At 47.4% G+C, this 17911-nt stretch overlaps 1 protein-coding gene across 10 annotated transcripts in view; it reads left to right on the top strand.

The window, feature by feature from the left end:
• SPECC1 (sperm antigen with calponin homology and coiled-coil domains 1) overlaps positions 1-10315 on the top strand; it is a 321163-nt gene extending 310848 nt beyond the window's left edge. For all 10 annotated transcript variants that reach the window (XM_031967836.1, XM_031967838.1, XM_031967839.1 and 7 more), the window contains 2 exons: positions 7002-7061; positions 10056-10315. In XM_031967836.1, coding sequence (XP_031823696.1) covers positions 7002-7061; positions 10056-10145 — 150 coding nt within the window. In that variant the 3' untranslated portion in view covers positions 10146-10315. The remainder of the gene's footprint in view (positions 1-7001; positions 7062-10055) is intronic.
• Positions 10316-17911: the final 7596 nt, after the last annotated feature.

Consider the following 17911-nt stretch of genomic DNA (forward strand, 5'->3'; position numbering starts at 1 on the left):
ATAAGAATATTGAATAAATTTATCAATATATTAAAGTAGAGATTTAGCCGTGTCCTTTCCCTTGCTCAATAAACCTTAGTTGCTTTTCCAGGGCCAAACTCTTCTGTTTGGCTTTTCAGGCCCGTCTCAGCTAGACTCCAGTCCACTTTTCTGGGCTTTTTATACAGTCCTCCCCTTTGGCACTCCATGGTCCACCTGGATCCCCCATCCCTGGACTTCCCTCCCCTGTCCCTCTTCCCTCTACCTTCCTTCAGATCCCAAAAGACCCACGTTCAAGTGCTGCTTCTGATAACAGTGCCTGAGTGTCCTTGAGTCACTGAGTTTTTTTCAGCCAGGACCCATGCAGTTTGGTAGAGGGAACTTCCTCCCTGTGAGTTTCCTGTGCTGATGAAATCCCAAGTACAGTCCACAAAATAAATAGTTTGACTATATTTATCTGCTCCCCATAGAATATAGGCTCCAGGAGGTCAGGGGGTATTTCACTTTTGTCCTGGTGTCCCCAATATCTAGCCACAGGCACTGGCCTGGCACAGAAAACAAAATTAATAAATTAAGTTGATTGACCGATATAATACAAAGCTCAGAACTCTAATCCTGTGAATAGAAAAGAGAGTGGAAGCTGGTGGGAGCCAGAGACAGGGTTTCTAGAAGGAGCATGTTGCTAACTGCTTCCTGAGGCTGAACTCTCTCATTCTGGACCTAAAGGAGGAGGGAGTAGGACAGAATGGAGAGCAATGGGGTGGTGTAGCCCAATGGGGACTCAGAGGACAAGGATTATCCATCCCCTCCTTGTGTGTCCTCAGGCAAGGGGGGTTCAATCTCTCTGAAAAGTGGGGGAGTGGAACTAAATAGCTCTTGAGACCCCCATTGTATCTCATCTGGATCTTCTTTGTGAGCCTTGGAGCCATCTAAACTCACCTGCCATAGATGGAATCCTGAATCCAAGCTGGTCTGTATAGAAGGGACACTGGACTTGGGAGGCAGGAAAGCCCAAGTCCTATCCCTGCCTTAGATACTTTGTGATTTGGGGAAGCCATTTATCTTCTCTGATTTTCTTTTAAATGAAAGGATTGGACTCAATAGCTTCTAAATTCTCTTTCAGTTTTAAATCTAAGCTAATGAATAAATGAATTAGCAGTTCTGTGTGCCAGACATTGTGTTACTTTCTGGGGACTTAAAGATAATGATTGAAACTCTCCAGGAGTTTATATTCTATCAAATGAACAAAGTGGTGAACGGATACATGAAGAAGTGAGGGGTGTACTACCTCTTGTGTTCCAGGAGGGGAGCAGTGGAGGCAGGCTTAGTCTATGTTGGGTTGGAAACCTATAAAAAGCAAGAAGCAGAATCCGAGTGGATTTTGTTCCATTTTGGCCACTGACAGTCCCCAAAGCTCCAGGGTCCTGGGTAGCTCCTTACTAAATGGAATTAATTGACCCGGGCATTCTGGACATCTGCATCAAATAGGAAAGTTCAGAAAGAACTAGCAGCCTGTCTTCTCCCATGACTTAAAAGGAAGATACAATCAAAGGGTGTCAGATACAATCAAAGGAAGGTTTCCTTTTGTTTTGAAGTTTGTTTGCTTGTTTTATTTTGTTTTAATAAAAAAAAAAAGAGAGAGAGAGAGAGAGAGAGAGACTATGCTTTGCAACAGACTTCCCTAGTGAGGCGAGACTGCTGGGGACGGAAGAGAAGCCTAGTTTGGGAGTCATTGGGGCAGGGGGGGGGGTGTGCACAGTCTGGTCTGGCTGCCTTTCCTTTCTTCCCTTTAAAGCTGACCACTTGCCCCATATACATTCTCTGCTTCAATTCTTCCTATTTCCCAAAGCGCCTCCCCCCCCCCCCCAATCATCCCCTAGCATTCAGAGTCTTCAATCCTTTCCTTTCCATGGGCTTAGTTCCAAAGCCATGCCTTCTTTAGCCTAATCCTTAAGGCAAATTCTAGTCCTCAAGATGTCTCCATTCAGAGGATCCGAGATGAAGAACTGCCAGAGATCTTATCAATCATCTGATCAGCAACTTTATTTGATGGAGTGACTTGCCCCAAATCCTCCAAGCAGTAATTATTAGAAGCAGGATTTCAACCTCAGATCAAGGGCCAGGGCTTTTTCCATGACCCTTTCCTCCCATCCTTCCTCACCTCCCCCATCCATTTATCTTTGAACAAGCCTTATGTTTTCCCACTCCTGTACCTTTGTTTATGCAGGCCACTCAGCTATCTTGATATACAATTTTTTCAGTATTGTTCCAGTGAAAATTCTTGTCCCCTTCTGCCCCTTCCAACTCTACCAAATACCCTCATGAAGTTCTTAAAAGACTAGGCAGCTGAGATAGCATAGGATATAGAGGAATGGGTCTGCAGTTAGGAAGTTCAAATCTAACCTCATTTTCTTCCTAATCCTATGACCCTAGACAAGTTCTTTGAGTTTTTCTCATCCGTAAAACTGAAAGGGATGGACTTTATGTCCTCTGAGGTCCCTGCAAGCTCTAAATCTATGATCCTGTGATCTAGTTCTAATCACCGCATATCTGACATTTTCTATTTGACATTTAGTTGTGTCTGAAATCTCTTCCATCTAAATACTACCTCCCACAGTCCAAAATCCAGTTTTCCCACACCCTCTTATCCCTCTTGATTGACTTCCTATAAGCCATTCTTCCCCTCCCTTCCCCAACGGGTGGCCCAACTTATAGGGCCCCAACCCTCCACATCTGCAATTGCTTTGGTGCGTTGGGTATGCCCTACATCTGAGATTGCTCTGGTGCATCGGGTGCCCTCTACATCTGAGATTGCTCTGGTGCATTGGGTACCCTCTACATCTGAGATTAAGTATTAAGTATTACTTAATAAATTACTTAAGTATTACTTAATAAATTACCTACTATGTTCCAGGTCCTGTGCTGGACTCTGTAGGTACAAGTATAAATAATAAAGCAATTTCTTCCTCTCTAATGGGAGAGATTAAAAGAATATAGAAATTTTATTTATATAATATATATAGATGTATATATGTTACCTCGGATGAATGTTCATGGCTTCCCATAAGCCATTCTTCCTCCCCCCAGGGGCAGCCCAATGTAAGGACCCCAATCCTCTACATTTGCAGTTGCTTTGGTGTTTTGGATATCCTCTCCATCTGAGATTGCTTTGGTGCATTGGGTGCCCTCTATATCTGCAATTGTTTTCATATATGTGCATATACATACATATTTGCACATATATACACATGCCTAGAGAGTAACCTTAAATATAAAGTTTATTATTGAGTCATTTCACTCATATCTGACTCTTCATGACCCCATTTGGGGTTTTCTTGGTAAGAGTGATTTGCCATTTCCCTTTCCAGCTCGTTTTACAGATGAGGAACTGAGGCAAACAAGTGACTTGACCAGGTCACAAAGCTAACATCTGAGCATAGATTTTATTCAGGTCTTCCTGATTCCAAGCCCAGTACTCTATCCACTGTTCCACTTCAAATATGAAATTAATAAATACAAATATATTCGTATAAATCATCTATAAAATAAGAGAATTGTATTAAATGGCTTCTGAAGCTCCTTTTAGCTCAGGAGCTATAATCCTAAATCAGCTACTTTTAAACTCAATTTCCTTCTCTGTAAAATGAAGTGGTTGTTGGACCAAATGTCTCCAAGAGTTCTCCTAGTTCCAGAGATAGGATCTTATGATTCTCCTTTGCTAAAAATTGTTCCAAGGTTCGAGTCAGACTTTTTCTCCCAGGCATGAAATAACGAACCCAGAAAGCAGCAGTATGTCCTTGGAAAATGGTGGCCAGTGACTTCAGTTACAGCCAGTGGCCTGGCTCCATTCACCAATCGTGGCAGCAGCTCAGATGGTTGTTTCTGCTTTGTGCCCTCGGCCATGGCAGTGGAGACCTTCCCATGGTAATGAAGGAGGATTAGAAGAACGACATTTGGCTCCTTGTGCCCCCTTTGCTGTCAAAACCCATAAAAATCATTTTTATAAACAAAGAACCAGCCTCTCTCTATGGTGGTCCACGATGGATACTATTTCCAAGTCTCAGAGTCTGTCTCCTAGTGGGGGCCTGGACTGGCTACTTCTTTGTTCAGCATCGACTTGGAAAACACCAGTTGGTTTCATTACAGTCAGACACGAGAGCCTTGGGAAAACCCTCTACCCTTTGGTTTAAAAATATTTCCTCCCTCGCAATGTCTATTTATTTCTCTCTCTCAACTTGGTCGTTCCTTCAAAGCTCAGCTCATAGACTGTCTCCTACAGGAAACCTTTCAAGATGACCTTAATTCTTCCCACTTAAGTGACTGAATGTAGACTTACCTGCTTCCATGTTATATTCCCCCTGGTAGAACGTAAACCCCTTGAGGGCAGGCACTTACATAATTGTCTTTGTGCCCTAGTACTTGGTGCAGTACTTGGCACATACTGGGCACATAATAAAAGTTAGTTCAAGTTTTATGGGATGGTTCTCAGAGGGGAAGGGGAAAGAAGTCATGGGATACTATGGTGAGATAAGTAATAAAAAATGAATTCAGTTAACCCATTAGTCATCGAGAATGGAATCTCCCCAAGGGCAGGGACTATTTAATTTCCATCTTTTTATCTCCAGCAGTTAGCACAGTGTCTGGCACATACTAGATGCCTAATAAATAAGGGCTCATGTACCCTACAGGGAGGCAAATGATGAACAAGACTTTGAATTTAAATATTGAAACCAATGGGAACTTTGACACGATCACTATTAAATACATGTTAAATGCTAAACTTGAGAAGAAAAACCAAGCAATCAGAAATAACAGAACGATGAATTGGGAACTGACTGGGAACAATAACTTCAACTGAGGATACTAGCACAGAATCACCTCAAGAGCCAGCAAGCTGTCATGTGATAAAGATAAGGTCATCTTCCCGAGTTCAGATTTGCTATTGATAGTTACTAGCTCTGTGACTTAATCTGGTTTGCCTCAGTTTTTTCATCTATAAAATAAGCTGGAGAAGGAAGTAGCAAACCACTCCAATATCTCTGCCCCAAAAAACCCAAATGGGGTCACGAAAAATCAGATATGACCGAACAAATAATAAGTAGATGGTAGTTCATCTGGATTTCTTATCTGAATTGAAAAGATCTCTGTCCTATATGATTGCACTGAGAGTTATTTAAGAAAACTTTGAGAGTAAAAGTGTTATGTGTATTGTTGTGTCTGTATGGAATCAATTCAGGGGTCCTCAAACTGCGGCCTGCGGGCCAGATGCAGCAGCTGAGGACGTTTATCCCCTTCACCCAGGGCTGTGAAGTTTCTTTATTTAAAGGCCCACAAAACAAAGGTTTTGTTTTTACTCTAGTCTGGTCCTCCAACAGTCTGACGGACAGTAAACTGGCCCCCTATTTAAAAAGTTTGAGGACCCCTGCATTACATGCTCAAAAGTGACCTTTGCCACTGATATTAAGCTATAAAGGCATGAACTGGGCTGTCTAAATATAAGGCGCAATGAACTGCTCTATATAATAAAGTTTCTTACATCTCAAAAAATAAAATAAAAATAAATAAGTGCTCACAGATTTAAGAATGAATTTAACCAATTCATCAGTCAGAGAGAATGTAAGCTTTTTGAGAGAAAGGATCGTTTCACTTCTGCTGTTGTCTCTTCGGAGTCCAGTGCAGGGCTCACCATCTGACAGGTCTACAGCAAATGCTTCTTACTTCAATATCGCTCCTGTTTGAGAGCTGAACATTCTTCTTTAAAGAACCCCAGAATCGTGATGTTATCAACCTAGAACATGTAGTTCTAGGGTCATGTACTCCAACCTTTTCATCTTGCAGATGCAAAAACTGAGATCCAGGGAAGTTAATTAAGTGATTTACTCAAAGCTACACAGGTCATCTCCTTAGAGGTGGGATTTGAATCCAAAAGCTTGGATTCAAGGCTCATGTAGGGTTTTTTTGCTTTACAGCCATTTTTAGAAACATGTTTTGAAGGTGTAGAACTTGCAAAGAAATTCCCACCTCCATTTAGGGAGCCCAGTGGTAGCTGGATTTTGTCATCTACTGAAGCATAAAAGCTTATGAATATACATACAAATACATATACGTGTATTTCTATGCATGCATTTGTGCAGGTTTATGTGTTTGGGGAGTGGGTATGTGACAGTTGTCACATCTCTGTTAAGCTGCCATTATTCTTTTTTTTTTAAAGGTCAAACTGAAGTTTTCTTATTTAAAAATTATTTTTACAGCATTTATGATCTGTCCTTCCCACCATCTTCACAACTAAACTAACAAATAGAATTTAAAAATAAAGCTCTTATATGCATAGTCTAGCAAAAAAAAATCCCTTATTATGCTAGAAAATATATTACTCCCTCTGCATTTCAAGTCTGTCACATCTGTTCTAGGAGCATAAGTGATGTTTCATCTTCCCATCCCTCTGGAATTGAGGTGTATCATCGCATTAGCCAGAGTTGTATCTTGCAAAGTTTTGTTTTGTTTTGTTTTTATAAGGTTGCTTATTGCATAAATTGTTTTCTCCCGCATCTGCCCACTTTGTTCAGTTTCCATCCTTAGAGATCTTTCCAAATAAAAGTTCCTTGTAGAGAAGAATCATTGCGATCCATGGGAAATTTGAAGGGAAGTAAATAATCGTCTGGTCTTTTATTCAGAACATCTGATTAAATTGTGTCCTGTCTCTTGCGGGGGACAGTCAATCAAGAAGCGTTTATTAAATGTCTATTATGTATCAGGCATCATGCTGGGTACTGGGTACTGGGGCTGCAAGTACAAAGGACAGAAAAATTCCTACTTTCTGATGGAGGAGACAAGGATATATACTGGGATGTGCAGAATAAGAAAAAGAGTTTAAATTCAAGGTTGGTTGGACAATTATTGTCTTTGGGTTCCCTATGGCTTTTGTGATTCTTGGATTTTAGAGAAGGTCAGTGGGATAGAAGTCCGACTTTTTTTTCAGTTGATGACATCCATGCATCTTTCTCATTTTTCCCATCCCCCAGAAAAGGAATCTCTTACTGGCTTTCCAAGCTGCAGAGAGTGTCGGCATTACCCCCAGCCTGGTGAGTATCTTCATTGGTATCCTTGAGATGGGTTTAGCCAGTGACCTGAGGCAAGGGGCCCATATATGACTGGAAAATGAAATCCCTCTTGCTCATTATTGACTCATTATTGGCTCATTATTGACGAGCCATAACTTTAAGGCTCCCCATTGGTTGGACGCCATTAAAACCCAATCTCATCTGTTAAGCTATGGCGATCTAAGAATTTAGCTTGGGTTAGCCATGCACAAGAGCTGTAGGGGACAGGTGAGCACAGATGGTTTGGGGTCTGCTTTTGGGTTGAGCATAATTAACACCGACGAGCTCATAGGCCCATTAAAGCAGGGAAAGACTATGGAATTGGAAGCTGGATCCTATCACAAAAAGTATTAATGGATTTTTCAGCCCTTTCTCCACAATGCTAGGTCTCCAGTGAATGAAAGAAAGCATGCAAGCGTGAATGTCCTGCCTAATGAGCCCGAGTCCAGTCTAATATCGAGCCCTCCCACACGAACAACAGCTCTCATTCTCTCTCCCCCAAGTTTTTTCTTCTTCAGGCTCTGCATGGGAGCGGAGATTCGGGGCAGTAAGAGCTTTCAGGGGCCTCCATCATCTCTAGCTAATTCCTTCAAAGGGGCTTCACAGGGCATGACCTTGACCTTGAATCCTGGCCTTCCTGGTGGTGCTTTCCACTAAATCCCAAGCTCAGCGCTCTTTCCACCGTAACCATGAAATCCTTTCCCCAGAAATCTGGTGTTTCCAGTGTTCCATGATTCTCAGCTCAGGAAGACGAGAAACAGAAGGAGGACGATGAAAGATTTATGGAGGCTCCCTGACTGTGGTTTATGCTTGTTCATACCCACTGAGATGAAGAGTTTATGACTTCCCAAATTAGGAAAGCCAGGAGATCATGAGATCACAGATTAAGGATCTTAGAGGCACCTAAGGGACCGGCTGAGTCATTTTACACATGAGGAAACCGAGGTCCACGGGAGCACAGGGATAAAGTGTCAGAGCTGGAATTTAAACTCGCGTGCTCTGCTTAGACACCAAGAATGTTTTCCATGCCTGGAGCTGAATTAAAGGGGAGTAAAAGGAGCCACGCCGGCTCTCCCGTGGCCTAGAGTGGGGCCGAAAGCAGTACAGCAGGACCATCACTTTGTGACCTTGGAGAAATCATTTAAGTTGGGCTTCAGTTTCCCCATGTGTAAAATGAGTCTTTTTCACTTCGGGAGTCTGTCTGCCAGGCTCTCACTGCCCATTTCCATCCTACAACTTATTCTTCCTCCTACGGCCTATTCTTCTGCATTGCCAGGGAACAGGTTAGTCAAGTACATCTTGAACGTTGTTTAAACAGTGGATAAATGGCGCATTAATAGGGCCCCGACTGGTCTCCCAGTGCCAGGTAACAGACACAGAGCGTTGCGCAGTTTTGCTTAATATATCACACGATGCTCTGTTCCTGCCTCGTCTATCCACCAGCTTCCTCCTTAGCTCTATTCTTTTGTGAATATTCTGAAGAATTCCAACCCAGATTTCCTGGCCACTTTTGGAAGTCTCGACTAGAAAATGGCTTATGAGTCCCATGTCTGCCCTCTCCTCCTCTGGTCAATCAGTAGATATTTATTAAGCACCTGCTATGTGTCATGCACTGTACTGGGCACTAGGCTACGAGTGCAAAGAATGAAACAATTCCAACTCACAAAGAATTTTTATTCTAATGAGAAAAACTTTTATTCTTCATCTTCTCCTCCTCCTCTTCTTCCTCCTTCTCCTCTTCCCCCTCCTCTTTCCTGTCTTCCTCCTCTTTTTCTCTTCTTCTTTCCCCCCTCATGTTCCTTCTCCTCTTCCTCCCCTCCCTTTTTCTCTTCTGCTGCTGCTTCATATTTTTCTTCATCATCATTTTCTTCTCTTCCTCCTCCTTTTCCCCTGTCTTCTTGTTTTTCCTCTACTCTTACCTCTTCCTCCTCCTTCCTGTCTTTTTCTTCTGCCTTTCTTCTTCTTTTACTTTTTCTTCTCTTCTCCTCTTCCTCTTCCTTTCCTCCTTCTTCTCCTCCTCCTCCTCCTCTTCTTTCCTATCTTCTTTTTCTTCCTCTTTTTCTTCTCTTCCTTCTCTTCCTCCTTCTCTTCTCCTCTTCCTCCTCCTCCTCTTTCCTCCCCTTTCCCCCTCCTCCTCCTCCCTGTCTTCTTTTTCTTCCTCCTCTTTTTCTTCTCTTCCTCCTCTTCTCTCCCTCCTCTTATTCCTCCTCCTCTTCTTCTCCTCTTCCTCCTCCTCCCTGTCTTCTTTTTCTCCTCCTCCTCTTTCTCCTCCATCTTCTTTTCTTTGCCTTCCCCTTTTCCTCTGCCTTCATTCCCTTCTCTTCCTCCTCCCAGAAGACGGAGGTTCTTTCATTTCAGTTTCTGCACCCCCAGTGCCTAACATGATTCCTGGCACATAGCAGGTACTTAATGAATACTTGTTGGTTGACTGAGAGAGTAACCAGCCAGTCCAGCGTGGTCCTACCCTACGCCTCCAGGGACCAGACCATTACTTTCTGGCCTTGTCCTGGTACCCGCTGGCGGCTGACAACTCTTCCCACCTCATGGCATTTAATAACAGATGAAGGCCGGGCTGCAGAAACAAAAGGACGCCCATCTGGTTCACATCTAAAAGGCCCCGGCCCAGCCCTCGTTAAATAGAGCGGGGGCCAGTCCTTGCCTCTGCCTTTGAAGGAGAGCAGCACCTCCTGATCCGGGAGAGGAGCATTTTCTGCTGGTTTAGTCACCAGTTCTCAGGAACTCGCTCACCGGCCTGAACTTACACAAGCGTGTAAGTGGAGTTCTGCTCTCCGGGATCTGATAGGGCAGCCTGAAGAATTCTTAGGAAGGAGCATCTTTGACCTCCGCTTAGCCAGAACTCTTGGGATTCCTTCCCAGGAAGGAGGAAGCATGTCCTGTTTGCCCCAGGCCTCCTTTGTGTCCCTCTGTGCTCTTCCCCCTCCTCTGTCTCTGACTCTGTCTCTGTCTCCCACACAGGAACTCAGCGAGATGCTTTACACGGATCGTCCCGACTGGCAGAGCGTCATGCAGTACGTGGCCCAGATCTACAAGTACTTTGAGACCTAGACCCATCCGGAGGAGAGAGATGGAGGAGGAGGAGGAGGAGGAGGAAGAGGAGGAGGAGGAAGAAGGAGGAAGAGGACCGAGGAAAAGGGAACGCCACAGAAGCACTCGATCACTTTATAAAGGAAACAAAAAAAAAAAAAGAAAATTCTCCATCCTGTTCCACCAACCAACCAAGGCTCTGGTTCTGAAGCAAGATTCTTTGGTGGTCCAGAAGGAACTGCAGAGAGAGTGAGACAGTGGCCAACTACACCCGCCCTTCCACAGCATCGATACATGGGCCCTCCCCCACGCCTGCACACGTGTGTCACACACACACACACACACACACACACATACACACAGAGAGAGAGAGAGAGAGATCCGGCCACGTCCAAGGCAGAGAAGGTTTCCCTTCCACGGGATGGGTCTAAAAGGAATAACTTCATTCTAGACACCAGAGTCCCTCTGGGACCCAGGTCCGTTCTGGCTGAGCAAGCCCAGCTTCTAGTGCTCCATGCTGGGTCCAGGGCCGCTCTCTGCCCCGGCAACAGACTGCCCTGTGGCAGGGGGGGTCCTGTCAGCTCTCAGATCCCTCACACACCCCCTGCCTTACCCCCCACCCCCGCCTTCCCAACACTAAGCTCCCTTGTTGGTCTCCACCTGCCCCTTGTCCTCCTAAAATGCAGAACCTGCCTCCATGCACAGTCAGGACAGATGGATACCAACTGGGAGTGGGGGCTTGTTGTCGGGAGCGAGATTCCCAGAGCCCCGGGGAGCACGGGCATCCCACGGCTGCGACCCTATGCCGGCAGCCCCTCTCCCCGGGGCCACACACATATACCCGGGGCTCCTTCCCTGGGTTGTCTCCTAGATGAAGCGAGAGCTGGACTAACCGGCTGTGTCCATGCACAAGCCCCTTCCTCTCCAGGAGAGCCCACCCGCAGGGCTACTGATCACCCCCCCCCACCCTTGTACACACACACGCTCGCTGGGACCCCATCTGCGGGCAGAGCAACCCGTCCCACGGGGCTCATGAGGCCGCCCAGCTCCGTTGGGTTTGAGGTGCCCCGTACAGACAGCTGATTGTTGTTCCCCAGGGGAACCTGGGCAGGTTGTCACTGAACACGAGGTCCACTTTCCTGAGGTTTCTTCCACATCCTGGGCAAAAGGAGGCCGGGGGCAGGATGTGGGAGCCACTGAGAGAGGAATCGGGCCGGGGGCTTCGTCTCTCCTGGAACGTAAGGCAGGGACACAGACTTTTAGGGACCCATGGGGTTTTCTTGGGAAAGTCTCATCCCTTACCCAAGAACCCGCCATCTCCCCAGAAGTGTCAGGGACAGGGGCCCATGGGTGGATGTCCTGAGCAGGGAAGTTCATCGGGAAAGTGAAACGACGTCATGACGCAAAGACGGAGCTCTGAGCGACGGTGATGGTCCATCTGAAAGTTGAGATAGGTTTGGTGTTTAGCGTGTTGAGATTCTGTGGGGGGGGGGGGAAGCTGTCGCAGCCGACCCCCCGAGCTGTGTAGTGAGAGAGGGGCGTAGGTGAGGCTCCCGTTAGGAGTTTGGGCCCTTAGTAGACATTTTGTTCCGAGATGGCGAAGCCCTAGTCTAACCTGTCCACAGCTCTAACCACCAGTATTGGGTTCTAGAACAAACCCCATAAAGTAGGCCTCCCAAGCCCCCCTGCTTGTCTCAGAAAAGACCCAGGACGCCGACTCCATGGAAAGAAGGATGCCCCAGTGGGAGTGGAAGGGAGATAGAAAACATAAGGACGCCGGCCCCAGTGGGAGGGGGAGGGGGAGAGACTCGAGGACACTGTGCAGCTGCTGCGGGGGGAGAAGCAGGATGGGGTCAGCTAGAGCCCCCTGACCTTCGGGGGGAGGGGGACGGAGAAGTGTGCCTTCTTGTAGCTTCCTAGTCTAACCAGTTTCCCTGGTTAACTAACCAATGTCTATGCTGTTGAAGGAGTGAAAATGCTATCAAAATATAAGTGAATTGAATTTTACAGCTGCATCATCCTTTGCGATCATGTTAAGTTGTCACATCCTTTAAAGTGTCTGTGCCCAGGGGCCCAAACCCTGCTTGCCCTGGTCCTGATTCTAGCCCTGCTCACAAATACGTGCGTTTGGTCACAGACGGACAAGGATAATTCAGCCTAATCTCTCCACATTGGGGGGGGGGGGGGGGAGATATCGCAGAGCACACATCCTCCTGACATTGGGCCAATCACGTGGGGAGCCTCCACGTCCTGCCTGGATACAAAAGGGGAAGGCGCGTTGCTCCGAGTCCTGATTCTGGCTCCCGACTCAGTGTTCCCAAAGGCCTCTTCCCCTGTTCTAGGTCCGGGGGCACCGAGGAGAACACGTTTCTCATTGTTTTCCACAGAGACATAAAAATGGAGTTGGAAATGACACAGACAAATGTCTGGTAACGATTACGGCCCCAAACACTCCCGTTTCAGCAGGAGCCCCTCCCAGCCCACACCATTTAGAGCCTCTCTCTGCCTCCATCACCTTCTGGGTTAGTGGAGAGAAATGGGGGGTCCGGACGGTGGGATCGAGCTCTTCCATGTTCGGTTTCATGTTGAGGTTATTTGTCCTAAAATTGGATTGGACCAGGTGACCACCACGGTCTCTTCTGGTGCTAAAATTATAAACTGTAATTTCATTGGCAAGAGGAACTCCCAGAGTAGAAATGCCCTCCTCCAAAATTTGCTACCTTTTTTTTTTTTTTGCTGAGGCATTTTGGGTTAAGTGACTTGCCCAGGGTCACACAGCTAGTAAGTGCTGAGTGTCTGAGACCAGATTTGAACTCGGGTCCTCCTGACTTCAGAGCCGGTGCTGTAAAACTTCCAGTCTTGAGAGAGTTTGGGGGATGCTACGTGGTCACACAGCCGGGATGGGTCCGAGACGACCCTTGAACTCTGGCAATTCTAATTCAGAACCTGACTGGTAAACAAACAAGCAAAAACCATAGTAATGTCCTTTTTAAAAGGTCACACCTAAATATCAGATTATCTCCCCTTCCGGGGAGCATTACATTCTGCATCGGGCCATTGGTACGGATCTTCCCAGATATTCCACTCATTGATGAGGAAGGGGGTAGGGTATCCCCGAAACTTAGTGCATTCCTGCCGGATCTTGATTTCATGATGCAAACACGTAATAGATGGATTTTCATTTCAGTTCTTATTCATCTATAAAATGAGGAGGTGGAACTAGATTTCAGTTTTTAGACCTCCATCCTATAAATCTCAAATCTTCTCTGGGCTCAGTTTCCTCATCTGTAAAACGGGTATGTTGGACCTGATAGATTCTGAAATTCCCTCTCAGCTCTCAGAGCTGTTTTCTTATCTTTGTTGACCCTCATCCAGGAGACAAAGGTCAATCCCCTCTGTGGCACACATGGGTAAAATTAACCTTGTCTGCTGTGCGATGGCACCAGCTTCAAGGAGCAGTGTGGGGAAGGGAGTTGGGACCCATCTTCGTGCTGCTCTGATCCTTTTGCAGTTGAGAAAACTGAGGCTGAGACTGGTCGGCCTTGGACGTGCTCCTGCCCTGAACGATCTCAACTGAGTTATTTTAGCTCTCATGGTCTCAGTTTCCTCATCTGTAAAATGAGAAGTCGGACTTGGCGTCTCAGACCCCTCCCAGCTCCAAACCTCTGACCTTTGGCTCGTCCTGTGCGTTACCGTTATCTCCTTGGGAACCTTCTGGTGCCCTGTACATCAGCACTTAATCAACGGTTGTCAAACTGGAATTCAGATCCCCATTGAGCAGACAGAAATCGGCAGGAAAGTGTGTGGGACGCCCCACGAGACCCTGGGCCTGCTGGGAGCTGGGGAAGCCAGGGGGCCAGATGAGAGGGCGGGAGTCAGGACCCCATCTCCATGACTTCAAATCTGATCGCCAGCTGGGCGATCCTGGGCACACAACTTCACCCCGTTTGCCTCCATTTCCTCATTTGTAAAATGACCTGGAAAAGGAACCGCCAACCCCCCCAGTATCTGCCGAGAAAACCCCGAGGAGCAGGATGGAAAACCCGACTGACCCAATGTGGTGCGGGAGATAAAAAGAAACGAGCCAGTCTTCAAAAATCTTGTGTTCTAATAGACCCACGGGTCTATACTTGTATTTATACACTGTAAAAGGGCCCACAGTCATTAGGGAGGGCGGGCATCCCGCCCCCACCGCCGCATCTCCATCCCCTGCTGGATGGGAGGGAGGACTCAGAAGATGTTTCATTAAGATGGAGCTTCCGCGTCCTTTCCTGCAGACCTGCGGCCACCCAGGAAGTTGGTGGGTCCCCTGTGGGAAGGGCCCGAGAAGCTGTGGAGCCCAGCCCCTCGTTACACAGGAGGAAACAGTTAAGGGTTTGCCCCGACCCCGACGTCAGTGGCAGGGCCAGGGTTCAGGGCGGTGCCCCCCCGATTCCACAGCCGGAGTTCCAGGGGTCCGTTCCCTTCCCCGATCTGCCGCCCTGACATTTCCATTCGCGTCACATCCCGGGGAAGCACAGGCGGTATTTTAGGGCCCGGGGAGCCATGTTCCTCCCATCTCCTGACCCCGGGGTGCCTACAGACATGGGCCGCCTCATGCTCCCTGATCGGTTGTGAAAGGGACTTGGAAGGAAACGTGGGTGTTCTGCTCTAGGATGTTCAGCCAAAGCAGGACTCGCAGAGCCATCCCAGGGCAGCTATTAATGCAAAATTATAATAAATCCCGAGCTTGAAGAGATAAGGTGGCCGGTGAGGTCACTGAGCAGGGCCTGGAGACTCGGAGTGCACCAGATGAATGAGGAAAGGGCATGGGGGGGGGGGGACTGAGAAGGGGCCACAAATGGGGTCCAGGGGCTGGAGGTTCCTGGAAGGCTTAGGTGGTTTCCTGTCAAGGAGCTGATTAAACAGGATGTGGGGGGCAGGGATAGCAGGAGTTCCTGGGTGTGGGAGATAAGTCACCAGGAAGCAAGTGGAGCCCAAGGAGGTGCCCGTAAAGGGCCCTTCCTCACGCCCCATCCTACCCTACGTGACTCCTGGGGTCCACACTCAGCCCCCTGCCTGGTCCATAGTAGGTGCTTTGTAAGTGTTTGGTGAATAATTGACTGATTCCTCCCCCAAAGGGAACCCCTCCCTCTTCCTCTCCCCCCATCAGGGAACACAGGATTTTCTTGAGCAAGATTTTCAGCCCTTTGCAAATATCTGAGCAAGGGGTGACTGGGAACGATTCAAACCACATAAAGCAAGATGACCGCCTTACTCTTGCTGTTTCCTTATCTGCCATCATGGGCAGGGCATGATGGGAAAGGGGTTGGCTTTGGAGGCAGAAAAGCCTAGATTCAGGTGTTCCTTCTGATACGTCAGATAGTTCTGAGACACGGGGTCAATCGCTTGGGATTGGGATTGGAAATTAAGTTCCTGGAGAGCTTAGAAATCACTCAATGTTTGCTAAGTTCCTTAATAGCCAAAAATATAATAGTAATAGCTACCTTTGACATAACATTTGAAGGCTTACAAAGCATTTTACAAGTAACCCATTTTATCGTGATGACAACAACCCTGGGAGGTCGGTGCTATTATTATCCCCATTTTATAGATGAGAAAACTGAGGCAGAGAAGTTTAGGGACTTGCTCAGGATCATATGGCCAGTAAGCTATCTGAGGCCAGATTTGAACTCAGGTTCCCTTGACTACAAGCTCAAAACCCGAAACTTCCAGTCATGAAGGCAAGGATTGTCTCTTCCTCAACATTTAATATCTTCATCATTTAGTACGATACCTGGCACATAGTAAGTGCTTAACGAGTGCTTTTTTATTCATTCATTCATCAGACACCTAACGCTGCCATCTCCCATCACTCCCCTCTCCGGGAAGGGAAAGATGATGCCCGCTGGCTGCAAATGCTTTGGACCTTCTGTCTTGCAAGGGCAGCTTTTTGTAGCTCAAGCTAAGGGGGGGGGGGGGACTCTGGGTGTGTGTGTGTGTGTGAGAGAGAGAGAGAGAGAGAGAGAGAGAGAGAAGAGGGAGAGAGAGACACAGACACAGAGACACAGAGAGGGAGACAGCGACAGAGGACTTTGACAATCGGGTCTCAGGGCAGACCAATCTGTAACTATGGTTCTATTGTCACACACACACACACACACACACACACACACACACATATCTCCCCCCTCCCCGAGGGTCCCTCCCAGAACGCCGGGAGGGAGACAGACCAGGAGGCTCAGTCCCGGCCTCGCGGACGCATCTGCCCAGCTCAGGAAGAGTCAGGAGCTTGTCTGGTAAAGCCGGGCTCTCCCGGCGGCCCGCACCATGTGTAGCTTAGTGCAGCGCCATAGCTACAAAACAGGGACTGAGAGTCAGAAGACCCGAGTTCAAATCCAGCCCCAGACACTAGTTGTGCGAACCTGAGCAAGTCACTTCACCCCATTTGCCTCAGTTTCCTCCTCTGTCAAATGAACTGGAGGGAAAAAATGGCAAATCATTCCAGGGTCTCTGTCAAAAAAAAAAAAAAAAAACAGCCCAAAGCGGGTCACGAAGAAGAGTTGGGTGCGACTGAAACCACTGAAAAGCAGCCATGACGATGTGGCCAGTTCTCACCTTGGTTACAAAGCAGACACTTTGGGCCCCGGTGTCTGCATTTCTGGCTTGGCCCTTGGTAAAATCAGGGGTCCTCAAACTACGGCCCGCGGGCCAGATGCGGCAGCTGAGGACGTTTATCCTCCTCCCCCAGGGCTGTGAAGTTTCTTTATTTAAAGGCCCACAAAACAAAGTTTGTTTGTTTGTTTGTTTGTTTTTAACTATAGTCCAGCCCTCCAACAGTCTGAGAGACAGTGACCTGGCCCCCTATTTACAAAGTTTGAGGACCCCTGGAAGATAATGGAGGGAAAGGGCCATGGAGTGACATGGCTTAACACTGATGAGCTCTTCATAGGCTCAGAGCCTGAGAGCCGGATGGAAGTTAGAGACCCTCCAGCCCAGCCCTCCCCCCAAGTCATGAGGGTCATGGGCAGGATTTGAACCCAGCTCCTCTGACGTCCTCTGTACCAGGCCAGCTCCCAACTCAGTGACCATTCCCCATAGAGCCTTCCTGTCACTGTTATAACTTTTAACAGTAGTAATGCCTCCTCAGCCCCCTGGGCAGACGTATATTTATATTTCTCTTTAGTGGCAACGCCTTTCTTCACCTCTTCCTCCTCCTCCTCCTCCTCCTCCTCCTCCTCCTCCTCCTCTTCTTCATCAGTTCATGGGAATCCTTCCCGGCCTTTCAAAAACCAGCTTGTTCATCTTTTTTATGGAACAATAATATTCCGTTCCCTTGGTTAGCCATTCCCCGAGTGATGGGCAGATCTCTACTCATCTCCCAGTTCTTTGCCACTACAAAGAGACCTGCCACAAACATTTTTGCCCGTGTGGGTCCTTTTCCCTTTTTATGATTTCCTCAGGACACAGGCCCAGTAGTAGCACTGCCGGGTCAAAGGGTCTGCACAGTTTGATAGCCCTTGGATATAGTTCCAAACTGCTCCCCAAAAGGTTGGATCCGTTCCCAACTCCACCAACAATGCATCAGTGTCCCTGTTTTCCCTCATCCCCTCCAACATTCATCATTATCTTTTCCTGTCATTTTAGCCAGTCTGAGGGGTGTGAGTTGTTTTAGTTTGTATTTCTCTAATCAGTAGTGATTTAGCTGCTCGTCATTCTTTATAGCACAAGCGTTCTCTCCTGCAGTTATATACCACCCCTTGTTCAGCCCGTCCCCAGCAGATGGGCCTCCCCTCAATTTCCAGTTC

Source organism: Sarcophilus harrisii, chromosome 4 (genome assembly GCF_902635505.1).
Source record: "Sarcophilus harrisii chromosome 4, mSarHar1.11, whole genome shotgun sequence".
NCBI lineage: Eukaryota > Metazoa > Chordata > Mammalia > Dasyuromorphia > Dasyuridae > Sarcophilus > Sarcophilus harrisii.